The 27,606-nt window shown below is 38.7% G+C and overlaps 1 protein-coding gene across 9 annotated transcripts in view; it reads right to left on the reverse strand.

Annotated features, from left to right (window-relative positions):
• Positions 1-2,478: 2,478 nt before the first annotated feature.
• LOC134324909 (ankyrin-3-like) overlaps positions 2,479-27,606 on the reverse strand; it is a 136,873-nt gene continuing 111,745 nt past the window's right edge. For 7 of the 9 annotated variants that reach the window (XM_063006827.1, XM_063006831.1, XM_063006825.1 and 4 more), the window contains 7 exons: positions 17,428-24,522; positions 16,614-16,688; positions 15,260-15,391; positions 14,932-15,069; positions 10,013-10,103; positions 5,267-5,447; positions 2,479-3,856 (listed from right to left, as the gene is read on the reverse strand). In XM_063006827.1, the coding sequence (XP_062862897.1) occupies positions 3,803-3,856; positions 5,267-5,447; positions 10,013-10,103; positions 14,932-15,069; positions 15,260-15,391; positions 16,614-16,688; positions 17,428-24,522 (7,766 nt within the window). In that variant the 3' untranslated portion in view covers positions 2,479-3,802. Of the gene's footprint in view, positions 3,857-5,266; positions 5,448-10,012; positions 10,104-14,931; positions 15,070-15,259; positions 15,392-16,613; positions 16,689-17,423; positions 24,523-27,606 lie in introns of those variants that run through there. The other 2 variants (XM_063006830.1, XR_010014235.1) reach the window with 2 other exon arrangements.

Below are 27,606 nucleotides of genomic sequence, written 5' to 3' on the forward strand. Positions count from 1 at the left end.
ACCAGGTTTGCACACACTGTAGCTGGTATTTTGGCCCATTCCACCATGCAGATCTCCTCTAGAGCAGTGAGGTTTTGGGGCTGTCGCTGGGCAACACGGACTCCACAAATTTTCTATGGGGTTGAGGTCTGGAGACTGGCTAGGCCACTCCAGGACCTTGAAATGCTTTTTACGGAGCCACTCCTTCGTTGCCCGAGCGGTGTGTTTGGGATCATTGTCATGCTGGAAGACCCAGCCACGTTCCATCTTCAATGCTCTCACTGATGGAAGGAGGTTTTGGCTTAAAATCTCACGATACATGGCCCCGTTCATTCTTCCCTTAACACGGATCAGTCGTCCTGTCCCCTTTGCAGAAAAACAACCCCAAAGCATGATGTTTCCACCCCCATGCTTCACAGTAGGTATGGTGTTCTTGGGATGCAACTCAGCCTCCAAACACGACGCGTTGAGTTTTTACCAAAAAGTTCCATTTTGGTTTCATCTGACCACATGATATTCTCCCAATCCTCTTCTGGATCATCCATATGCTCTCTGGCAAACATCAGACGGGCCTGGACATGTACTGGCTTAAGCAGGGGGACACGGCTGGCACTGCATGATTTGAGTCCCTCTCGGCGTAGTGTGTTACTGATGGTAGCCTTGTTACTTTGGTCCCAGCTCTCTGCAGGTCATTCATCAGGTCCCTCCGTGTAGTTCTGGGATTTTTGCTCACCGTTCTCATGATAATTTTGACCCCACGGGATGAGATCTTGACCCCAAGGGAGATTATCAATGGTCTTGTATGTCTTCCATTTTCTTAAAATTGTTCCCACAGTTGATTTATTCACACCAACCTGCTTGCCTATTGTAGATTCACTCTTCCCAGCCTGGTGCAGGTCTACAATTTTCTTCCTGGTGTCCTTCGACAGCTCTTTGGTCTTGGCCATGGTTGAGTTTGGAGTCTGACTGTTTGAGGCTGTGGACAGGTGTCTTTTATACAGATAACGAGGTCAAACAGGTGCCATTAATACAGGTAATGGAGGACAGAAGAGCTTCTTAAAGAATAAGTTACAGGTCTGTGAGAGCCAGAAATCTTGCTTGTTTGTTATTGACCAAATACTTATTTTCCACCATAATTTACGAATAAATTCTTAAAAAATCCTACAATGTGATTTCCTGGATTTTTTTTTTCATTTTGTCTCTCATAGTTGAAGTGTACCTATGATGAAAATTACAGACCTCTCTCATCTTTCTAAGTAGGAGAACTTGCACAATCTGTGGCTGACTAAATACTTTTTGACCCCACTGTATGTTTAAATATGTTCAAAAAGACAAAGGTTTTCATGGGTTGTCCTAACTTTTTGACATGACTGTATTTCTGCATTTCCTGGGTGCCAAATATTTTTTTTAAATTTTTTGAGAAAGATTGGCAACATCGCAATGTGGTAAACACTGGTCAAAGTAAATGTAAGAAATATTGCCGTTTTTTTTTACTTTTTCTAATTTAAGATTAAGTATATGTCTGAACAAAAGAGAAATCTAAATAATTTTGGTGTGACCACCCTTTGCCTTCAAAACAGCATCAGTTCTTCTAGGTAGCATTCTTACTTTGTCCAGAATGCCATATACACAGTTTGGCGCCCATGTTCAACATTTATGCAGATAAATGTCAAAAATGTACTCGGCAATTACAGTGTAGAATAAATAAACATGAAATCAAGCAATTGTTTGTTAAATCAAATACTGTTTAGAAAGTTTTTTTCCCCAACACTTTTGCAAAGTGTTCTTACAAATGTGTTACACTTACAGATTGCTTTACTTTGACCATTTAATTCCAAACCAGCTTGGTGTGGTTTAAGTCTGGAGACTGTGCTGGCTGTTCATGATTTGCAGCCTACCATCTTGTTCATGTCTGCTAATGCGGTTCTCACAAAACCTAGTGGAATGTTTAGGGTCATTGTCCTGCTGTAAGATGGACACCTGACCAATTTGATGTCTTTTTAGCCACCTAACACACAAGCCATTAAACCTCAGAAACGTTTCTTATAATGCAGTCGTGGCTAGGCTTACTAGACCTCTTTCTGTCAGAGTTTCCAAGTGTCTTTTGCTGAAGACAACTGTACTTTATTAAATTTTTCTTTGCAATTTGCACTTTCTGGTGTTATAATGCAGTCTTTGTAACGCTTCCTGCAGAACTAATGCAGAACTTTGTACATTATTAGGTTATTCACTGGATGAGTTTAACTGTGTAAATATCAACATCAGCTGGGAAAATACTGTAGAAATTTGGGACAGGTTTTGTGTATTTCTAAAGGTAAGCTGTTGCTAACATATAGTATCATTTTTTTTGGGTCAGGGCCTGTTTTAAGTATGTTAAACAATGATGGCATTATTTCTTAGAATAGTTCAGTTTTAATGGCTTTACTAAAAACAATTATTTTACTATACAAATTGTTTAGGTGAAACACGTTAACAAACTGAAAAAGCCATTTCAGCCAGAGTAAAGCCTTATCAAACTAATTAACATTATTTGTGCACATAGCAAAACAGACTCTTCCCTTACATTTATTACACATTTTAAACACTATATTATGTTGAAAATGATAAGTATGAGAGTCCACTGTTTATTTTTGCGAAATACAACAAATCCACAATCAACAAAAGTATGACATTAAACATCTAAACTAAAATTCCCTAAAACCTTAAAAATGGACACAGTAATCTTGAAGAAAACGACATAAGTACATTGACTGCTCTAATAATTTTGCAAAGCCTAATGAAATAAAATTTGACTTTAGCACCAGTTTTAGCCAGTACAAGTGAGAGTTACATCTGAACAGTATGAATAAATTACATTTATTACTTCAATATAGCACTGAAGCTGTTTGCAACAGGGCAGTCACAGTCCTATGTACAATGTAACTACAGTGTAATTGATGTGTCTGTAAATAATACACTATATTTTTGAATATCTGAATATAAAAGTGTAGGTATCTGAACTATACGTGCATGTAAACAGCTTTGCATAATAATATACAGTATTTTGAAAAGGGAAGTTTCATCAAATAAGCTGAACAGCATGCATCAAAATATTAGTAAGTTATTTATTTCCATTTTTGGAGGTGCAGGAAATTGCAAAGGACTTTAGACAACTGCCCACTGAATAAACTGAATTTATTCATTTTTATGTACAAATCTAAAAGCACATGAATCATCATTCACACTTTTTTTGCAAGTCTTTTCTTGCAATCAGTGTTTAAGCGTTAACATTAGCAGTGAAAATTTTACCAGGTTATTATTTTTGTATTAAATAAATCAACATAAATAACACATTGATTTCCTTCCTGTACATTTGCATTTGAAAAAGAATGCAAGAAGGAAAAGGAAGCCAGTAAAAAAGAGTCCTTGTGTTTTCATAATAATTAAAGAAATCTTGTGTCATTTCTGGTCACCAAATAGTTTGTTAGCTTTGTGTTCGGGTTGGAATCATTTAAAGCTGTTGCAAAAATCCACATCTGCTTCAGGTGTCACAGAAAAGTTGCTGATTTTAGCATTTCCTGATGAGTACAGAATGTAGAGTCTTGATGTTCCAGATCAGAAAAAAACAGTTTTCAATAACAGAAGCATAATTTCCCAAGACCACTTTAGGAACAGAAAAATGGCAGACCAGCTAAGTATCATGCTCATGCAGGAGTGGTTCAGATATGGAGAAGATATTGTTGTGTTTCTTTTCAAATACTTCTCCTTGGATTCTTGATTGGGCCGATCCTCTAAAAACTCATCAAAATTACCTTCTCATTCTGAGATGTTTCTAAAAGCTGAATTAAAATTCTGATGATCTCTGTTCCTCTTTTCTCTTTACCTTAGAAACTTTCCCCTGTAAAAAAATATGAAAAAAGACTTTTTTCAGATTTTCATTATTTAAAAAATGAGAATCAGTTTTGTCACAACAGCCACAAGCATCAAGTTATTACAAACACTGAGAAGAAGTTTAATGTGTCTATCAAAAACAAGAAGGAAGTCACAGTCAAAACATCAGCTTGGCAACATCAGATGGCTAACATGAAATTTAATAAAATGGTCTTGCTTTGTTTTTACAAATGAAGTTTAACACTGCACACAGTGTTTTATCTACAGTTTGCTGCCAAGTTGGATTGATTACCAAAGCTAGGCCCTAAGTAAGATTTCACACCACCTATTTCTAACTGCATATAATTAGAACTTTGCTAAACCTTGTGCTACCGCTTATTTGTTAACTTTTTTTCTACATAGAAAAATATAAGAGGAAATGCCATATGTGCAGGAAAAGTAGTTTAGTACATAAAAATGGCAATGTAAGAAATTAAGTGTAAATAAGCAACTAAGCTAGACTTGATACAGCTGGTAAACAGATCATGGTGTTGTCTAATTGTTTTACTACTGCTTTATTTTAATCAGATCTGATTCATTGGGTGAAAGCCACACACGCACACACACACAGATCAATTTTTAGTAGCTTAAATTAGCCTGACTGCATGTCTTTAGTAAGAGAAAACCAGATCACCCAGAGGAAACCCACACAAACACAGGGACAACAGAAAGCTCACAGAAAGAACCCTGGCCAGGGAATCAAACCCAGGCCCCTCTTTCGGACATCCAAACCTGACATCCCATTTTTCCAAAAACAAGCTGAAACATTGACTTGTGACCACTTCCATTGTCTTTTAGTCCATCAGAGGTTAACTCATGCCCAAATAACTTGTTTCTACAGAGAACTTATGTCTGATTTTATTTTGCATCTTTCTTGATGTAGCAATGAATTAGGTGACTTTTTTTGAGTTTTGCAGACATCAAATTTAAAATCATCTTTTCAAAATACAGTCAAGTTGAGCAGCCATGTTATTTCTTTGTTGTTTTGTCAGGTAAATACAGTAAAGGTTCAAGAGAAGTAACAAATCACAAATTCTTTTTTTCCCATTTCACTTAGCATTTTACTTTTTTACTTTCCCAATTTCTCAGTAAATCAAGTTTGTAATTTGTGTAGACTGTTAAGACGAGTTTAGATCTAAGAAGAAAAACACTATTACTAAAGCCATAATGACAAGCCAGTTTGTAAACGTGTTTGTAAATACGTGTGTGTAAGTGTTGTGTATACTGACTATCCAAAATTATGTTGAAGTTTGTCTGGGCAAAACAAAATATGAGCTTACAAGAACATGTCATTACTCTTGGGTTAGGGAAAGTCACAATGTACTTCAGTATTATACAAACAAATAATACCTAATACAATCACCAGTTATAATCTTACCTTTACTTTGTGTTCAACCAGTAGTGTTGTCTCTTCTCTTCCTCTCTCTTTCTTTGCCCCACTGACTGAATCCCATGTGGCTATGCTTTGCTGCAGGGTATTACAGTGCTCACCATTCTGCCGAGGTTTCCCAGAATCCCCTCGGGATGATGATGTGACAGAGTCAGTAGAGTTTTCTTGACTAAAATGAACAAAAATGTGGTCATAATGTTGGTTAATAAACATTAAACTTTTTTCTAAATTGTTCTATTTGTTTAAAAAAAAAAATTAAAACAGTCACAGGTAGCATGTGTATATTTGCACTATGTATATTGTATTGTTTGCAGTTGTGTTCTGGGTAGTACCATAAATAAATACTTTATTGATCTTAATGTTGATATTGATCCACAATTTCCCTTTGGGGATCAATAAAGTAAATCAATCAATCAATGTTACACTTAAGCATGAACATCAGAGTATAATACCTAAAATTAAGTGTGTACATAGCAGGTAAGAGGCATTGATGTTTCCTAACAGCATAATATATAAATAATATGTGATCTTTGTGGTCAATTAATATTTACATTACTTATTTAGGTTAAATAACACAGACACACCCGGGCTTAATTAATGCCAGACGGTGAGGAAAGAATAAGAACTAAGAAAAAGCACAAACATGGGAGAAAAAGAAAACAAAGGGAGTCTGAAAGGGAAAAGGCAAACATGATCATTAAAAACGCTGATCGGTCTGCTGGGAAAAAAAGAGAAACAGATAAACTAACTAAGTGCTACATAGGGAGAATGCTAGGTGGAACTGTGATCGGGAATGACAAGCCAGCTACTCAATCTATCAATGTGCCACAACACGATCACAGTCAAATGCTTCTCCTTCAAGCCCTAACAACAGAAGTGAGAAAGGTGGTGGGGATGACAGATCCTCTTAGAGGGTTTAAAACTTTTAGGGAAAATAATTTACTTATTTATGGAGAGATCTCTAGAATTAGAAAGGCAAACACAACACTGGCTGTTTACTTTCCTGGCATTGTCTAGCATGATGCAGTGACTAAGTGCCACACTGAGCTAAAGCACAGCTTTATAGTGCTAAGCTCAGTTGTGTAGCATAAGCACTAATGAATGTGGCAGTTGCTGGGATGTGTAATTCATTTAGAACTACTGTGCACTTCTTCTGCTGGTGAAAGCAGTAGTCTCACATCAACCCGAGTCTAAAACATAAATAGAAAAAATGTAAAATGGGCTAAAAAGTCTCTATAATGCCAAGTTCACACTACACAACTTTCAAGTTGTTCAGATTGCTGTACAGTTCACACTACACAACTGGTTCTCTTGCCCTTGGGAGTCTTTTCAGTCGTTGTAGTCTTCACACTACACGACTGATCGGCGATAGGGGGTTTCACACTACACGATCTACCATCAGGAGGAATCACAGATGAGTCTGTCTGGTCTCCCAAACTACGTTTTGTCACAAAAACAAACGCGAAAAGTGATGAGTATACTACGTCCAAAAACGCATGTCAACAATAAGCGAGTGATCAAAGTTGTTTGTGCGCTGATGTGCAGCGTAAAAGCAAAGAGGAAAAATAAATTAATCTGAGTTGACTTGGCTACCTGAACAGCATGTATTGTTCTGTAGTGAGTTGGTGGTTAATAAATATTTTTTGCAATGCAGAAGTACTGTAAAACGTGTGTGTGCTGATGTATTCTGATACAAACTTTATTATACCTCTGTCCCACATTTTACAGCTCCTCCCCTGCCAGTCGCCTGACTGATATCCAGATATTTAGCATGCTAGATACCTCTCTTCGAGCGAATGCCTAGTTGCCTCTGATCTGGCAAATCTAGCGGCGACCAGTCGGCGAGTGCAAAATCAGGGCAAAAACCGTGTAGTGTGAACTAGGCATAAGCAGCACAGATTTTGCTTCAATTTAAAGAAAGACAGAAAGTAAGTCATGAAAGGGTTATAACCCACCCCAAGGCTCTAGGACTCTAGTAATCCTCAGTGATAGCCATTATCTCCAAATAGAAAAAAAAACTTCAAAATAGTGAATCTTCCCAGACGTTGCCAGACAAACAAAAAACAATTGTCAGACAACCAAGACTGCATCAATGACTTACCTAGAAAGTCACAAAAGAAACCAAACATCTAAGGAAATGCAGTATGTGCGAACACCCAAAAGGTCATGATTCATTATTCCACTATCAAAAAGAGACACTAAGACTCAAAATAGAAACTTTTTCAAAGACATGGGTCTCATTGAATATGGCGTTTGTTACCTAATCAATACCTACAAACAGTGGTTGTGTAATGGTGTGTCTGGGTGATGTCATAACTGATGAAACAATGAATTTTCTTTAGCAGTAAATCCTGAAGCAGATGTCTGTTCATCAGTCTATGATATAAACTCGAGTTTGATTGTGCAACAAAAAAACTTACTTTCTGAATTCTAATGTGGCTAAATTAAAGCAGTTGTAAAAAAAATGGAACAAAACCCCATCCACTCCAATGTAAAAAAAAATGTTATGAAATATATCCACGATATATAGTTGCAGTCAGATATACAGTGTATCACAAAAGTGAGTACACCCCTCACATTTCTGCAGATATTTAAGTATATCTTTTCATGGGACAACACTGACAAAATGACACTTTGACACAATGAAAAGTACTCTGTGTGCAGCTTATATAACAGTGTAAATTTATTCTTCCCTCAAAATAACTCAATATACAGCCATTAATGTCTAAACCACCGGCAACAAAAGTGAGTACACCCCTAAGAGACTACACCCCTAAATGTCCAAATTGAGCACTGCTTGTCATTTTCCCTCCAAAATGTCATGTGACTCGTTAGTGTTACTAGGTCTCAGGTGTGCATAGGGAGCAGGTGTGTTCAATTTAGTAGTACAGCTCTCACACTCTCTCATACTGGTCACTGAAAGTTCCAACATGGCACCTCATGGCAAAGAACTCTCTAAGGATCTTAAAAGACGAATTGTTGCGCTACATGAAGATGGCCAAGGCTACAAGAAGATTGCCAACACCCTGAAACTGAGCTGCAGCACAGTGGCCAAGATCATCCAGCATTTTAAAAGAGCAGGGTCCACTCAGAACAGACCTCGCATTGGTCGTCCAAAGAAGCTGAGTGCACGTGCTCAGCGTCACATCCAACTGCTGTCTTTGAAAGATAGGCGCAGGAGTGCTGTCAGCATTGCTGCAGAGATTGAAAAGGTAGGGGGTCAGCCTGTCAGTGCTCAGACCATACGCCGCACACTACATCAAATTGGTCTGCATGGCTGTCACCCCAGAAGGAAGCCTCTTCTGAAGTCTCTACACAAGAAAGCCCGCAAACAGTTTGCTGAAGACATGTCAACAAAGGACATGGATTACTGGAACCATGTCCTATGGTCTGATGAGACCAAGATTAATTTGTTTGGTTCAGATGGTCTCAAGCATGTGTGGCGGCAATCAGGTGAGGAGTACAAAGATAAGTGTGTCATGCCTACAGTCAAGCATGGTGGTGGGAATGCCATGGTCTGGGGCTGCATGAGTGCAGCAGGTGTTGGGGAGTTACATTTCATTGAGGGACACATGAACTCCAATATGCACTGTGAAATACTGAAGCAGAGCATGATCCCCTCCCTCTGGAAACTGGGTCGCAGGGCAGTGTTCCAGCATGATAATGACCCCAAACACACCTCTAACACGACCACTGCTTTATTGAAGAGGCTGAGGGTAAAGGTGATGGACTGGCCAAGCATGTCTCCAGACCTAAACCCAATAGAACATCTTTGGGGCATCCTCAAGCGGAAGGTGCAGGAGCGCAAAGTCTCGAATATCCGCCAGCTCCGTGATGTCGTCATGGAGGAGTGGAAAAGCATTCCAGTGGCAACCTGTGAAGCTCTGGTAAACTCCATGCCCAGGAGAGTTAAGGCAGTTCTGGGAAATAATGGTGGCCACACAAAATATTGACACTTCAGGAACTTTCACTAAGGGGTGTACTCACTTTTGTTGCCGGTGGTTTAGACATTAATGGCTGTATATTGAGTTATTTTGAGGGAAGAATAAATTTACACTGTTATATAAGCTGCACACAGACTACTTTTCATTGTGTCAAAGTGTCATTTTGTCAGTGTTGTCCCATGAAAAGATATACTTAAATATCTGCAGAAATGTGAGGGGTGTACTCACTTTTGTGATACACTGTATTTACTCCCCCTCACATCAATTAACCGATACATAAAACCTTTTTTCAAAAACAAAAGCTGACATTATTTTGCATTTAAATTAAAAACATCTAGTTCTCTCAACAAATGTCCTTGTGCGCTATTGTGCAAACCCCAGTCGCATCATGGAGTCCTTTTAAGGCAAGGCAAATTTGCTGCTGTGGCAAGTTTACAACTTCTGGACGATACTCCCAATGGTGTCTCTATAGAAATGTTTAAGGTCTACAAAATCATATTATACTTATTGCCCCTTTGGTAAAATAAAATCATCACCTCTCTCAGCTTTTGTGACAGTTCCATTGTGACAATTTTCACCATGGTTGCTACATACCCTTGAACACTTCAATCTCTGGACGTTGAGACAACAGTTTTGGAAATTATATCCAAAAAATTTAATTAATAAAACATGCTTTCAAGACTGAGTGTATAGTGTGGGTGGTACATGGAAATGTTTTAGAAACCCTTGTAGTGTGATGCACTTTACTAAACCTTATTGGTAGTATAATGATTGCATGCTGTGTTCATACCTGTTGTCCAGCCTGTTGATATGGTCGGAGCTGGGATTCTGCCCTGCAGTGGGCACATTAGCATTGACAGTGGAGGTCTCATCGAGCCAGCCTGTGAAAAATGAACACACCTCAAACTCCATCCCTCCATCATCATCCCTTTGGTCTGTTACTTTTTTTGCTTTAATCTTTCCTCCCTCTCTCTGCTGCAGCCAGTTACTAGTAAATGACATGGTCAGCCTCTTTTGCAGCATCTCTATCTTTCTCTTCTTCACAATAAAACTCCTTTATAACTTTAAAACAAGGATGGAGAAATGCGTTGCAGATGATGATGATGATGATTATGAAAAAAAAAAAGAATTAATTCTTAATCTCTTTTTTAACGATGGGGTGTAGTTTTTTATTGTATAATTTTTTTCTTTTCCCTTCCCTTTTGCTCAAATTACCCTCTTGTGATTTCATGAAACACGGACAATATACTGGAGCAGTCAACACATTAGAATTAGATTCTATTTGTGTGTGTGTGTGTGTGTGTGTGTGTGTTTGTGTTGGGGGGGGGGGGGGGGGGGGGGGTCAAGATGACATAGTAGATAACCTGTGATAGATTACACATAAGTTTACAAATGTATATGACAGAACCTAACACACACACACGCACGCACGCACACACGCACACACACACACACACACACACACACACACACACACACACACATCTCAGAGGAAATTTAATTGTCAGTTTAGCACCCAGTAAATAACAAAGCAAACCCTGCAGGCTTACATACAAAATTTACTTTTTGCAATTATTTACAATCAATAAAACTCTGGGGAAAATTCCTTAACAAATTGATCATTCAGCCACAATGGTGGCCTTTCAAACATGAACTTGTCATAGCAAGTGATCCTGTCACAGCAGGGTACAAGTCATGACACAATTGACTAGGCCATTTTCTTGACTAGACCCATCTAGAGGTCGACCTGTTCTTGTGATTGTTGCCTTGTTGCATAACCCAATTGTGCTTTATTTCAGATCACAGACAGATGACTGTATCCACACACCATCACATTATAACCACCACATTTAAATGTTGGCAAAATGTTTTTATTGTGGAAAGCTTATTCTGCCAAAAAGTTCATGCCACAAAACATTATTCCAAAAGGCTTGGGAGTCACCAGGGTAGTTGTTGAGTTTAGAGTGGCGCAAGGTTTTTCCACTATTTCATCATCCATTTGATTCGTTTGATTTTCTTCCTATTTCTCGTTTGATTTTTCAGTTAGGCTTGAGGGAGAAGCATTGGACTGTGGTTGTGTGTCAGTATGTTAGTGAATCAAGTAGCTGGCATGCCAGTCCACCTAGCGTTCTCTTTTAGTTCTTTTGTTTTGCCAAAGGAATTTGTTCAGGAGTTGATTAGGTTTGTTTTGGTTCTCTTTCTGGCTTCAAGCCACTGAATCTCTACGTTTGCTGGCTAGCCCAATTTTTATTGACTAGTTCACATTGTAGAGCGCTTGTCCTCAGCACTCAGTATTGAATCTTGTCTCGCATTGTGATATTATTCTTCCTGTTTTTGACACGTTTTTTGTATGACAATTCTTTGATTTTTCAATCAGTTTTTATTCTATTTAGACCCTTCACTTGGGTCCAAAGTCATCTCTGTGGTGATTAGCTCTGTTTGCAGTTCTCACCACAACCTTTGGTATTAAGATGTATTAAAATTAGTTAATAAAAGGTCTTCCTGACAGCACAATATGAATCTTTCCATCACAATCACAAACTATATAAACAATATATCTTCTTATTTAATAGAGATACTAAAATAACAAATAATCTAGCTATGTGTAAATTAAGTTTTACAGTCACAAATTCCTTGAGCAATACGTTCATGTAATTTCATTTTTAACAACCACTTTTATCAACCACAGGTTTCGGGTCTGGAAACACTAGGTACAAGGCAGGAATACCCTTGAAAAATGACATGATTTTATTACCTAAAGATTGTATTACTACAACACAGAGGGGAACCATCAGGGCCCTTTAGGCCAGCAGAAAGAGACTAAGACATTATATATAAATATAATACAAAGGCAAAGCTTGGGGTAACAACACAGTTTAAAAAATCTTAAAATTGCAAACTATGCCTAATGAGCACAAAAGTTAGTTACACACTATGTAGGGTTGGGTCGCAGCCAGAAATTTAGTTTTAAATAATGCCCACATAATTAAAAATCACTAGATGTGTAAGTATGTCATCTCTTACAAGTAAAAATAAAAGTAGTATTAATAAATATTATCCTAAAAATATTTTAAAAAATCACACACACACACACACACACAAACTATCAGGGAAAACATCCAGAGTAAGACATACTGTATAAAATCATGAATGACAATGTATGTGGGGACATACTGGGGGAAAGAAAGTGGATAGGTTGGCAGAAAAAAAATGACAAATTAATGCAAGCTGGATGTTTGGATAAATATAAAAAAGAGGAAGTCTGTTCACTGAAGGGGAGAAGAAGAGATATTTGCAGTAGATATAAAGGCTGTAAATCAGCTGAGGGAACTGCTTTGTCACACCCTTTTCTCTAAACTCATATTAAGAGAAGGAGCTAAAAAAGGAAGAATGCCACAGCAAAGACAGGCAAAGGTAGATTCTAATACGACATGCATTAAAACTGTTAATAAAAACAGTTTCATTATTTATAAATAAATCATGGACAGTAGCTACAAATGTATTTATTTTTATTCTACACATAAATTCAAAACGTACAATGTAAATACATTATCTCCTTTTAATACACCAGGATATATAGTTTATACAGTGCTGTAAAAAAGTAATAAACTCTTTGTCTCATTGCATATTTGGCACACTGGATGATATGATTTCAGATCATTAAACAAGACATGATTTTACACGTAGAAAACTTAGATCATTTTCTTATTTAAAGATAAGTTATCCAACACACATCACTTGAAAAAAGTAATTTCCCCCTTTGGTTACTCAATGATATAGTTAAAGAAATATAATTTATAATCTGGTTTAGCTATTTAAACAGCACATGGCTCAATTTCCACTGACTAATATATAGATTTATAACTCTAATCTAAATATATTCTGGAAAAGTTAAAACATATTGTAAAACAAAAATCTGTTTCCAGTTTGGAATTTGATGCCTGCAATAACAAGTTTGAAGAACAGCAAAACAACTGTTACAAGTATACAGTATATTGAAAAATAATATTATAAAAACATTCCAAAATACCCAGGTAAATTGGTAACAGGGAATGAGGGATCCATTAAAGGCAAGCAAAGATAGGTTGTGTCTCACCACTTTGTGCCAAACTTCATAAAACAATTGTGGATTGATTCAATAAGAAATTTTCTAACAAGATTGCAAAGTATTATGTTCATCATGTACCATACCACCTACCATATTTTTTATTTTTTACCAGTGCCTAAGTGCATATGACAATTCACAATAGACTAGCAAAAATGGGGTTAATGGACTTGAATTTATCTCTCTTTCAGAAAAGCTAGGAGGTAATCTGTCTGTGAGCTGAAACTGTAATTATGCAAAGGAGCAATAATACAATACAAAAACAAGGTAAATGGCTCGTTTAAAACAGCTAAATGGCTGAAAAGACAAATAATTACATTTTGGCCAAAATTAGAAATGAGAAATATAATAAGCAGATCCCAGTGCATTGTGTTTAATTTAAAAAAGTTTTGCAAGAAAGTGTGGATTAAAATTCCCAACATTAATGTGCAAGACTAACAATAAAACATAGACATAGTCATTGTTTATAAAAGCTTTACACCAAATATTAAGGAGGGTAAATACTTTTTACAAGGCCGATGTGAGTGATTTTTTCTAATTTATTTTTGCATTTTACAATTTTTCGCCTTAATTTGCAATTTCCTATTGTAGATTCACTGCTGCTTGCACCACCCTCTTTCTGGCCTAGGGGAGCTGCATACCCCTCTTCACATGTGTGTATTCGCCGACCACTTTATATTGCCTGCCAGTAAAAGGGTTCCCACACAGAGCTGTACCCTGTTAGGAGAGATAAACTATGACCTATATAATTCCCCTGCCACCTATGCCAGTGCCTGTAGCAGTCCCGGAAACAACATTTCTCAACAGCAGCTAGGAGAAACCCAATCTGACCTTCCCTTTCTCAGACATGGCAGGTTAGACACCTGGCCAGGTCAGTAGAGCTGATACGAACTAGTGAGTTTGAACACTCTGCAGTGGTGAGCTAGCATACTAGAACTCTGCACCACCCAAGCACAATAATAATAATATAGTTAATTGTTTTATAACTCAGATTTCTCAAGTTTAAATAACACAGTGTGACAAATATGCAAAAACTGAGGCAAACTGAAAAGCGACAAACTTTTTCCACAGCATGGTATACAACACATATAATGTAACTATTTGTGAACTGTCAAAGTGAACTAAAGTAAAGTTCAGACTTCTGTGAGAAGTAAGTATATACTGGCATGGTACAAAAGCATCATGCAAAGGCTGCTTCTTCCTACGTTACTCTTCGGCATGCATGTTCAGATCTAGACCCATGCATGAAGAAGTGGAGTAGGGGTGAATACAAAATAAAACAAATAGTAATTTGGTGGTTATAAAATAAGATTGAGCCAATACAAGACAGTACAAAATAGGGCTTTTAAACAAATATTTTTACTTGCCTTTTAAATTCTGAACACATAAATTTTTTTATTATCTGTGTTTAATAATGCTCTTTTTTATGAAAGCAACAGGTTCAGAACGCAAGAGGCAGGTGTGGGAAAAACTGAGTATCTCACAATCATAAAAGTGAATACTTTAAGATGTCCTCTTCTCTGGAAACATGTGACAGTGCAAAAAGCCAACATGAGGGTTGAAAAAAAGGATAAAAGAAGAATGGATGTGGGTCTAAACTTTACCATCCGCTTTCTCCACAGCGCTATCATCTGCAAAACTTCTGGTGCCTGTAATGTTACCATAGTCAAATATGGGCCCTTCCAGCAGAGTCACAATATCCATCCGGTTCACTTTGGTCAGCACTGCAGTCAGGGCATCCGCTGGAGAAACAGATCACAGAGACATTTGGGTTAGTAAACGAAATATAAAATGTAAATATTGTCTTCAAAAGAGATTGTTACTGTAATGTAACTGTACAGTATGCAGTGTGTCAGCTAGAGAAATTAGTGTGCGCGAAAAAGGCAATCTAAATGTGTCTGTGAAGCAGTGTAAGAGACAAGAGTGACTCACTGGTGGCTTGTTTTCCATCTCTGCTCACCCACTTCTTTAGTAGCATAAAACTCTGAGCAGTGAGGGAATTTGGGTTCTCCATACGGATGTGATTGATCTCATCCACTGAAAAATTCATCTCTCGAGCCAACTCTGCAATAAATTAATCATTATCAGCCAACAATAATTGCTGAAGAACAATACACAACAAGAACCCTGGACAAAAACAACTGCATTTTTAAAACAACAATTGCACATTACAGAACTTTTGTTACATTCCCCATATCATGTAGTGTATATTAAAATAAGTTTGTAGTTGAAACATTAAGTATCTTGCCTTTGTACCATTTTAAATTAATTACCAGTGACCAATGATTTAACCTATATTTGATTAATAATTTAGAAATGTTACTGTGAAAAATAGTTACATATGTTCAGGAATACTTTGCAAACTGTTGTCATAAAACATTCTGCTTCTGCATTAAGAAATGCAACCTGAAACTGTATTTTGCAAACAAAAAGCCAATCATCAATTGTATGAAAACACATCAAGGGACTCACTGGGTCTGAGCTTATTTGTATGCAAAAACGTCAAGAAGATCTCATTTCAGATTAACCAAAAGACAGTGCTGCTACCTGCAGGTTAAACAGGTAGTCCAGCTCCTTCAGGATGGCTCAATTATATGTGCAATCGCAAAAAGGTTCACTGTCTCAAGAGCATGGAGGAGATACCAGGACACAGGTCATCACACAAGGAGAGCAGGGCAGGGCCGTGGAAGGGCATCAAGCTAGCAACAGGACTGTTATCCACAGGGAGAAACAGGAGGAGCACTGCCAGAGCCCTACAAAATGACCTCCAGCAAGCTACTAGTGTGCATGTTTCTGACCAAACTGCCAGTAACATATTCCATGAGGGTGGCATGAAGTGGGAGCTGTGCAGCATGATTGGCATTCACCAGTAAACACCAGAATTGGCAGGTCTGCCATAGTTGCCATGTTCTCTTTACAGAAGCGAGCAGGTTCATAGCCTTAAGTTATTTAAAGGCACAGTCAACTTGATGTATGTAAATTTCTGACCTACTTGAATTTTATTATAGTAAATTATAATGGTGAAAGATCTGTTTGTAAACATTTGTTGGAAAAAATGCCTATGTCATATACAAAGTTAATATTCTAAACAACTTACTAAAATATTCTTTTTGACATGGAATCTGTGGAGGGATCAATATGAGTTTTAATTAATTTAAACTAATTGTATGTACACTTCAACTGACTTCAACTGTATTGCATGCTCTCCACATCACATCACCAAATAGTAGCATAATTGCTAAATTACTACAAGTTATTTGTTTCATTTGTAAAATAAAAGTCCCACCTGTCCAGCTCAGTCCCAGATGATCAGCCACAATGGCCATACGAAGGTCTGTCCTTTCACATGGACTCTGTGGACCTGGGCAAATTAAACATCCAATAATTTATTTGCCGTGATCAAACGATTCAACCCACAGAAACACAAAATGTGTCATTTTCTGGCCAGATGTTGGTCTTTTGGGAGAACAGTTAAATATGATTTAACTGTCATCACTCCAAACAGGGAAAGTGGTGGCATCATACTAAACAAATTAGGCTAATGTAGCTAATCAATACCATGCTTACAGTGGCAAGAAAAGGAACAGCACGAACAAAAATGGTTAACTGTGGTGTCTAAAAACATGGTGTTTGGGATACTTGTTTAGTGTAGAAACAGTTTATATCATCTTTGTAGCCAATCGCTTAGACCATATATAGAAACACAATAAAGTAAAAACTAAAGTTCAGTATTTTTCCAGAACTTAGGGGTGGACTTTTAAGATGAGAAGAAAACATGCAGGCAACTTGTACACCTAAAAACACACTTTTCTAAATGTGAAAATAGACACTGAAACAACACGTTTCTGTGACAGATTTTTGCAAAAAAACAAACAAACAAAAAAAAAGTGTAGAGTGGCCTCTTCCTCCCTAACATTCTAGATCCGTTAAAGGTGGGGGAGAGAAAAGGGGATCTGACAAGAACAGGTAAGGTACACTCAAACTATACAGAAATGACAGAATGACAAAATGACAGCTATTGACATCACAGGCAATCTGGTCAATCACAATGGCTCATGCAACTACGAATCAAGTAAAGTTGTCAATAAAGTTTTACAAACTAGGCTTGATCTCCGCGATGGGGGGCGACCCTCGAGCCCCTGTGCCCCTACTTCCCTCCTTCCCTCCTCCTGTCCTCCTAGTCCTTCTCCTCTCACTGCCTGCAGACCTCACGATCTTTGACCTTGAGGGTATGACCCCTCGGGAGGACCCGGCAGAGAAGGAGGGCTGGGACTGGGAGGGGTCCGACAGAGAGGTGCTTCGTGATGTGCTGCTGTCCTCCTCCGACTGCTCTGCCTGCGTCTGTTTTTCTTCGTCTGAAAGTTGCTCCGCCACCTTTGATGCTTTCCCGCTAACACTCTGAAGAAACTTAATTGACTGCCTGCTGAGCTCATTCATTTTGGTTCTGTTTGTCTCAACTAAACAATTTCTTTCGGTCTCTACTGAGCTGTTGCAACTTGGGAATTGTGGGGGAATAACATCTCTTTTTTCTCCCCAAGTCTCCCCAAGCTTATTTAAGCTGACAATGCCATTTCTTTTTACATCTTTGACTGGAATTCTAGATCTGGGCTCTATGGTATTCGATGTAGAATCCAGTTTCCTGGCCTCAGGTTTGACAGCTTGTTTAGGTTTTTGTTTGCCTGAACTCTCTGTGTTAAAATTAAACCCTGCTGCCTTGACTGGGAGCCTAGATTTAAGTTGACATTTGCCCTCAACTTTTTTGTAAAATATTTCTTTCCCCTGAGCTGCCTGAGTGTTCAGTTTGTTCTCTATTGTCTCAATAGAAGCCCTACAAAAATTAGCTTCTATCCTACTTGCCTTCTGCAGGGTAGGTTCAGAGGAAGACTGAAGGTTAAACACTACACTACCACATTGGATGTAGTCAGACTGTATGCTGGAGGCCTCTAGGTTATTGTTGTTGTTGCAGTTCTCTAAGAGATAATATTTCTTGTCATTTGGAGAATCACAGCACCTGCCACTGTTCTGACTGTCATTTAATTGGGCCTCTAAACTTACATACTCAGGCATCTGACTTGCAGAGGCATCTGCCCTAAAGTCACTTAGGTCAGCAGAACCAGAGTCTTTCTTTATGGTTATGGAGGCAGCAATTCCCATCTTTACAGGAGTGCGCAATTTAGGGTCAACCTTGGAGGCTGTGACAGTGCAAGAAGTGGTTTCACCTACAATGTCAGTGCATGGAGGTGCATCCAGGCAGCCAGCATTGACCTGAATAGGACTGCCTCTGGAAGGTGTAATGTCTGCCGTGGCCTCTACCATCCCCTCTACAGTTCTCTCCCCTGCCTTTGATTGGGAGGCACTTACCACCACACTCCTGCCCCCAAATCCCTTGTCCCCTGACTTCCCATTTGCAGTATGCTCACCAATCTGGAAAAACTGAAGCCTCTCCTCAACAAAGTCCCGCTTGCTCATGTCAATAGCACCACTGCGGGTCATCTCAAACATCTTGCCCTCATGGAAGGGAAATGGGTTGGGCTCGCTTGTTGGGGTGCTTTCATCTGTTGGGGTTCTAGCTGGAGTTGTGTCTGGTGTGGTAGCTTGTGACTTGTCCTCCACAGATAAGCCGAAAGGTTTTGGATCTTCATCTTTGCCTTCAGCATCAAACACTTCTTCCTCTTCTCCTTTGCATGACCAAGGGTCAAAGTCTAAGCCTTTTGTGGCAACAGTTTTGAAAGTGGTATTTAATTCCTCCTCAAGCTTGTAGCTGAAGTAGCTATCTGCAAAACCTTGCCTATCAGGGTGTCTTCCCTCCAGAGAGTATATCTTTTCTTGATCTTTACCATTTTCTGTTTTTTTGCATGAATTACTTTTGGATTCGGCATTTTCTTTGGAACTGTCATTTGGGAAGCTCTCCTCTTCAATTACCTCCAGTTTGCTCTGACTAAAAGACTGATTACTTGTTTTTTCTGTGTTGGAAAGGTTTGAGGTTTTTGCATCATTTAGCCCATCATCCTCATCTTGCAGATCGTATCCATCTAGTGAGTCTATCTCTGTAGCATCTGTGTCATGGGAAAATTCAGCTGTTGTTGCTATTGAGCAATCAGTGATAGACTGATCATTACCATTTTGCTCATCCACCTCATCTCCCTTAATGACTACATGTACACTTGACTCTCTGTGCTGGGAGCCATTTTTTTCTGGCTTCCGATGCTTGACTCGTTTGTCAGCGTCCGTGGTCATTTTAAAAGTGTATGTCTTGAGAGGAACAGGCTGAAAGATAGACTCATCATCACTGGAATCAGTATTGTCAGCTCCACTTGGAAGAGGAGACGGTGGTTGGACACGTATAACAGGCTCTGCAAGAAAATGTCTGTCATGCTCCTCTTGAAGATTTACCTCTATCATTTCAGGTTCTGTCTCAGAAGATGGACACGACCCCTTCTTTAATACGACCCTCTCAGATTGTTGAGTCTCTAGGGGTGGGGGAGGGGGGAACTCAATGTAAGCTACCCGTTTGTCTTTAACTGTTTTCCCAAGTGAATCACAGTTCTCTTTTGAGGATTCAGATATAGTGGTGTGCTTGGCCTTCTCTGCTGATAGTTGCCTAAAAATAATAGTTTTGGGGTGTTTCTCTTCTTCTGATTCCTCTGGAACTAGGCTGGGCTTTCCTGAACCAATATCAGACTCCAGTGCCCTAGAACTCAGGTCATAGCTAACTTCCACTGAGGTGGGTGTTTTAGAAGTAATGTGACTTTTTCCAAAACTGTCCATGAAAGTCATTTGCTCAAGTGTGTCATCCTCTGGGCTGCCCTGAGGGGAAGGCTGTTTCTGTTTTACAGGGTAAAATACTCCCCTTGCATCATGCATTGTTCGGCTCTCATGGCTAACTACTTTTTTATAGGTGCTAAGTTGTCCATTAGCTGCTGTCTCTTTTTCATACTGCTTGTCTACCTGAATGCTGACATAAACTGGTAAAGGTTTAATGTCCACCTTGACACTTGGAGTTACTTGTTCGATATATTCAATTTGTCCACTATTAACTCCATTGCAGATTATGCTAGCACTTTCTACTAATGAGACATCATTGTGTGATTTATCTACATCTTTATACTTATGCTTGATTTTAATTGTAGGTGGTAAGTGAGACCCTGCTCCATCAGATTTAACTAAAGAATCAAGTTGTAAGGAACTACTCTGGTAATGGTCTATAAAACTTGATGAAACCCTCACAGGAATTTGTGATTCCGAGTTTTTTTTTAGGGACAGGTTACTTTCACTGCTGTTGGGATCTTCTTGAATCACTTGCTCTCTATACATAATATTTTTGGTTGTGTCTTCCTTGTTGGAATTACCATTCTCTTTACCGTCAATCAAAGTTCTATGATCAAATGCGTGGGCCGTTTTTGCCTTTGGGTTTTTAGCATGGCTCTTCCAAGTTTGGATAATCTTTTTCTCTTCATCTACATCTTGCACATTGCTGTAGACACTATTATCATGTTTAGGAGCAGTGTCATCTGACATATTTCTACTTTCATTTCTTTGTTGCTTTTGAGGAAGTGTTGGGGTTATCCTGTCATTACAGCAATGCCCTGAGTTACTGTCTACAACTTCCTTTAAACCATGCTCACATTTTAAAGAGTTTGTTGATTTTGGAAGATTCCCTCCAGCAAAAACTTGAAAAATAGGCAATTTAGTTTCCTGCAGCTTTCTAACTGGTGATGCAGTGGTTTCACTACACTGAGGGACATTATCTTGTTTTTGAGCCTCAGTTTCAAATTTCAGTCTCACTGAGCTAACCTTAGATGTTGAGGGTTGTAAACATTTAAAGGATTCACTTGCACCACTCAAGCAATCACCTTGTTTTCTATTGTCATCACTGTACTGAAGCAAAATACGCCTTTCTGGACTGCTAGGAAGGCTGGCACACTTCCTTTCATGAGCACCATATCGGTCTCTGAATCTATCTCTGCTCCATTCTTCTCCATTACCATTATTTCTAAACATTGTTCTTTCTGGGCTGCTGCAAGTGGAACTGGGCCCAGATCGATTCCCCTGAGTGTTTGGCCTACACTGCTTTTTCTCAGGGGAGTGAAGCTCATCATTTAGTTTTTCAGTTTTATCCCGAAAAAACTGTGAGACTTCATTCAGTTTCTCCTCTGCTTCTTTGACAGTTCTATCTACCCTGTCCTCATATATAAATTTCTCTTTAACTTTTCCTTGTCCATTTTCGGATGCTCTCATCCAAACAGATTTTTTGGGACTGCCAGGTTCAGGGGAATACTGCAGCAGGGTTAGCTTGTCACAGTTTTTATCAGCATTTAAAGCCTTGTCTGGTTTATCTTGTTTCAACATAGACTCCCTTGCTGAGCCACCCAGTGTCCTCTCTTCATAGTAACGAGATCTATCAATCACAGACTCATCTGAGTCAGAATGGGAAGAGTCGAATTTTTCAGGAAAAAGTTTTTTTTTTGACTCTTCTTTTATATTTGATGAATGTTCCTCATAGTACTTTCCTGAGTGTGGGCTCTGTAGTTTCAGTGTTTTGCATGTGTCATCAGAAATTAGCTGGAAAGAAGTTATCTGGCTTTCATCCCTCTGCAAAAAAGGGGTGATTTCCTGTTGTTCCACTTCTTCTTGATTCTGAAGCACATTTATTCCACTGTTTGTTTGATAAATGTACATTTCTTTATCAGGGTGATTTTTAGTCTCCCTAATAATAACCTCTGTAGGTTCAGTTTTGTTTCCTTTCTCAATGTGAACCTCAATGATGCGTTCAACTTTGGGCATTGAGTCTCTGTCCAGAGGCCCATTGTTTGATTGTTTCAGTCCCTCACTGCTGCCTTTGATTTCAAATAAACCAGTTAGTTCTCTGGATGGATTTCGGCCAGAATGAAAGGCTTTCATTATGTCTTGCACTGACATGGTCTCATCAAACCTTTCTGAGGGACCTTCGGTATTTGACGGTTTGTGGTATACCATTCGGGTTGTGGTTGTTATGTGAGTTTCCTCTTTGAGTCGCATCCCTTTATTCGCCATGTCCTCCTCCGGACTGGTTCTGGCTTGGTATGTTTTTACTCGATCCTTAAAGAAACCACCAGGTGATCTAGGCTCTGTGTCAGTGTATCGGACAGGAGATGTTACGATTTTAGCCTCATCCATTACAGACTCCTTGCTGTCCTCTGGAGGTTCATAACTTCTTATTACATGTACAACTTCTGTCCTTGTTTCAGTGATTACTGGTGGAATTTCCTGAAACAGAGCTTTGGGCCCCATTCCTTCAGCACTCTGGGGAGCAGAGGGAGTCCTCTCACTGCGAGTCTCAAATCCACTGTCTGACAGTGGACTCTTATCTGGGTCATGTGAGATATCATCTGGGGAATCTAGAACACACTCTGTGCCAAAAATTGTATCTGCTAACTTAGATAGCTCTTTTTCAGAGGGTGAAGGACGCATGTTTGATGAAGGCATTTTAAGCTTATTTTCCTGAACTGCCATAGCAGGTTTTAAGACACGTTTTTGTTTCTCCTCTCCCTCTCTCTTCACCTCTTCTTTTCTCTGTTTTGCTTCTATAATTCTGTTCAATGAACTAGTGCAAGTGTCACTGGTTAAATAGTCAACCACTTTTGCTAAGTTAAAATCTCTTTCAGGCATTTCTCTTGTTTTGACCTGAGAAGCTACTGTCTCATATCGAGGGGGAGACCTCCATCTATTTTGTTGCTTGTCATCAATATCATACTCCAGATCATCTTCAACCTTGTTACTTATGATGTATTCTTTACTGTCCTTCAAAACATCCTTTGATAGTATCTCACTAACTTTAACCAAGTCTTTTTTAACCTTCTCCACTATCTTGTATGGTTCATCATCTTCCATTTTATTCTCTTTGGGGAATTCAGAATGGAATTTAGTACCAGAGCTTGCATCAGTTTGCAAAATAGCTGACATTTTGATTAAATCCTCCTTCATTTCATGCACATCCTTCAGTATATCCTGGCTGTTGGACAGAGGGGATGAGGAGGTTGACCTTAGTGTGGCAGGAGACATTAACAGGGGGGTTTTGCCTGGGGAAAGTGTCCTGACAAAGGAAGACTGAGTTTGGACATTGGGCTCTGATGGTTTAGTCCGTCTGGGTGACAAGAGTGCTGCTGTTGATTTGGAGATGTCAGGAAGCTTTTTAAACTGATGTGCTGGTAAAACATTTGTAACTGAATAAACAGGCACTGTAACTGTGGTACAGGTAAGAGGGGCTGTGGAGTTGGGGAAGGACTGAATGGACGCATACATAGAATTGGAACCTGAAGATTGTATTGACTTATAGGAAGAAGATGGAGAGGATGATGCAGACTTAAGGGTGCCATAGCCAGCAGAAGAAGAGTTTATTGTCTTCTCCACTTCATCAAAAGCAGCATTAACAGTGGTTGTGGCAGCCTTAGTTGTAGCCTGTATCCTTTCTTGTAAGCTGCCAGACTGGAAAGAGTTATATTGAGTTTGGCCAACTGTCCCATTAATGATGGTTGAGGCACTGGGATTGTATTTTAGTGGTGAAGACAGTGAACTGAGAAATCCTCTGTGAGAGCTGGAAGAATCTGTGTTTGTTCTGATTGAGGAGAGGCATGTGACTTTTTTAACAGGGGAAGCAGCTGATGGATCATTTGAGACTATGACAGATTTATATGGCAGACTGTGGCTATATGTGCTTAAAGAAGATTTTGGTGAAGCAGGTGGAGTCATAGTGATGGAGGATCTTTCCAGAAGTGAGCCACCAGTGGGAGTTGAAGACGTTCTGGCAGAAAGGGATGCCGGACCTTTTACAGAGACTGAATCGGGGGAATTTTTGCTTGGAGATAGTTGGACTGAACACTGGGCTTGTTGCACAACTGTCTTTCTGGGGGAGGGGATTTTATAGGAGCGTACTGGCGATGCACCATCAGTAGATTTGTTGGAGGGTGTATGTGAGCCTCCAATGGCTGATCTGATAGGGGATGCAGAGTTTACAGACCAGGCAGACCTCATTGGGGAGGCACATGGAGTGTTGGAAGATGAACTGGAGAGCGAGCCAAATCCTGATTTGTGGGCGCCGATGGGTGGGCTGGTTGCCCATGCCTGATAGGAACGTGTCGTAAAGACAGGTTTGTAAGCATAGCCAGTGGGCTGCAATGCGGTTTTCATAGTGGTGGTGTGGCCTCTTTCAGGCATTTCTAATATAAGTAAATTAACAACAATAACAAAAAAATCAACAAAAATAGTTAAAAAAGAGAACAGAGAGAAAGATGTTTAGTCAGGTTAAATCTGGCATCAAAAAGCAGGGAATTTAAAGATGCTTTTATGTGTAATAGAAAAATAGTTGTCAGTGCTTGTACAAAATATTGACAAATGTTAGGTAAATGTTAATGAAAAAAATAATAATATTGCATGTTAAACAAAAACAAAGCAAAATGCATATAAAAAGTGGGACATTTTGTACAATGCAATAACATTTTTCTTTTAACTGACAAAAATACAAATAAAAGATTTTCAATGTTTTTACTGACCAATTTAATTATATATTATATTATATACAATTATATATATTTTTTAATAAAAAACTAATTTAGAACCACCTTTCTAATTAATTATACTCTTTAACAGCAGTTTTGCAGATGAAATATTTGGTCATTCTCATTTGATACAAGACTTTAGCTGCTCAACAGTCCATGGTTGGTCACTGTTGTTGAATTCTCATGATGCACCATACATGCCTTGCTGTTGACCATGTGCAGAATGAGGCCTGGTGTCGTCTTGCTAAAATAACCATGGACATGCAAAAGATGTTACCTTGATGGCGGCAGTCATCTCTGTGAAATCCCAATAAACACCTCCATGTCAGTGGCACTATACACCCCTATACAATGATATACACTATACTGCCAAAAGTATTCGCTCGTCTGCCTTCACATGCATATGAATTTGAGTGACATCCCATTCTTAACCCATAGGGTTTAATATTTGCAGCTATAAAAGCTTCAACTCTTCTGAGAAGGCTTTCCACAAGGATTAGGAGTGTGTTTATGGGAATTTTTGACTATTCTTCCAAAAGTGCATTTGTGAGGTCAGACACTAATGTTGGACGAGAAGGCCTGGCTCACAGTCTCTGCTCTAATTCATCCCAAAGGTGTTCTATCGGGTTGAGGTCAGGACTCTGTGCAGGCCAGTCAAGTTCTTCCACACCAAACTGATTCATCACTCCAGTGAACACGTCTCCACTGCTTTAGAGTCCAGTGGCGGTGTACTTTACATCACTGCATCCAACAGTTTGCATTGTGCTTTGTGATGTAAAGCTTGGATGCAGCTGCTCGGCCATGGAAACCCATTCCATGAAGCTCTCTATGCACTGTTCTTGAGCTAATCTGAAGGCCACATGAAGTTTGGAGGTCTGTAGCGATTGACTCTGCAGAAAGTTGGTGACCTTTGTGCACTGTGCGCCTCAGCATCCGCTGGCCTACCACGTCATGACCGAGTTGCTTCCCAATCACTTCCACTTTGTTATAATACCACTGACAGTCGACTGTGGAATATTTAGTAGCAAGGAAATTTCACGACTAGACTTGTTGCACAGGTGGCATCCTATCACGGTACCACGCTGGAATTTACTGAGCTACTGAGAGCGACCCATTCTTTCACTAATGTTTGTAGAAGAAGTCTGCATGCCTAGGTGCTTGGTTTTATACACCTGTGGCCATGAAAGTGATTGGAACACCTGAATTCAGTGATTTGGATAGGTGAGTGAATACTTTTGGAAATATAGTGTATGTTGGCTTTTGCACCTTTCGCTAATTACACTCTGGATGGTCCTTGAGTTCTTAACTCGAATTTTTTACTCTTATTTCGCCCCATCCTAACTTTTATTTAGTGTTACAGGCATCAAATTCAAAATTTGTTTATAGTTATAAAATACAATCAGTTTTTTTTGCACTTTTGTCACTTATATGAAGCTTCAAGAGAATTAGTAATGACAGATTCTTGTTTATGTTGCATTTTACAAAATGTCTTAACTTTTCTGGAAATGGGTTATAAAATACAGAATAATAAAAATAAAAAATAACATAAAAAAATAAACCTCACACATGCAAACACTTGCAGTACCAAAGTTTCAAAGAGGAAAATAAGCAACACCTTAACTACCAGCAGAGTAGTCTTGTCCTAAATGGGGTTATGCTGTGACTTCTAGTCACCCTACTGAATAATGATTCTAACTGAGGAAATGGAGAGACTTCAGCTTACTGGCTAAAGCTGTGTCTCTCCTTTGTTCCGTTTACAGCCTGATATAGCAAGTTTTGGATATTATACTCAAATAGTTCATGTTTAAAAAATGCTGTAACAGTCATACTTTAAGTTGTTAGTTTCAGATATGCTGTATAATGTTTGATTCTTCATGCCTTTTTCAGTGCTGCTTTGAACATGTGCTGTATAAAATGTGCTCTCCTTTAAGCATTTGTTTTGGTGTCTCACTATGGGCCATGTCCGGCTTTGGATTTTTCAAGTAATTCTAATATAAATACAACACGAGTGAAAGTAATATGCAGCTTTTAATTGAACATTTTAATTGAACAATGGCAAATGCAATCAAACGTTTGCAATAACTTCTAAGGAGTCCTTTATGTAGTTGTGTAGGAAATGGCTTGGCCTGCAGAAGCAATGTGGCCCCAAACCATCACATTATCACCACCATGTTTGACTGTCGGTATGTTTCCATGGTGGAATGCAATGTTAGCTTTATGCATTTTTTGTCACTGCAAATTTCAAAGATTTAGTCTCAGAAAAATAAAAATAACAAGAGTGCCATGACATACATGTCCTTACAACTGTAAGGTTTTTGAATTTAACTCGATGCTAACTTAGTACACTCTCAGTTGTTTACATTCTAACGCTGTATAGTAGCATGTGTTTTGAGAAGCCACCTACTAGTTACAAACAGAGCTGGCAGTATCCACTTAAATTCCACGGATGACAATAAGTGGGAAAATATCACCATATGCCAGGATTACACAAGAAGTCTATAATAAAGTAAGTGTATGGTGTACATATGCGTATAACCGCAACAGGGCAACTTTTAAATAATAAAGAAAGAGCAACAAAAGTCTATTATGAACAAAACAATTTTTAAAAACTGAAACCAAACATCATAGATGAAAAAATTATAATAATAAAAAAAACAGCTAAATATGATGACAATAATTGCAAATGATAATCTTAAATATTGTGTAGTACAAACTGGCACTTTAATATTAAAAATGATTAGTTCC

Source organism: Trichomycterus rosablanca, chromosome 13 (assembly GCF_030014385.1).
Source record: "Trichomycterus rosablanca isolate fTriRos1 chromosome 13, fTriRos1.hap1, whole genome shotgun sequence".
NCBI lineage: Eukaryota > Metazoa > Chordata > Actinopteri > Siluriformes > Trichomycteridae > Trichomycterus > Trichomycterus rosablanca.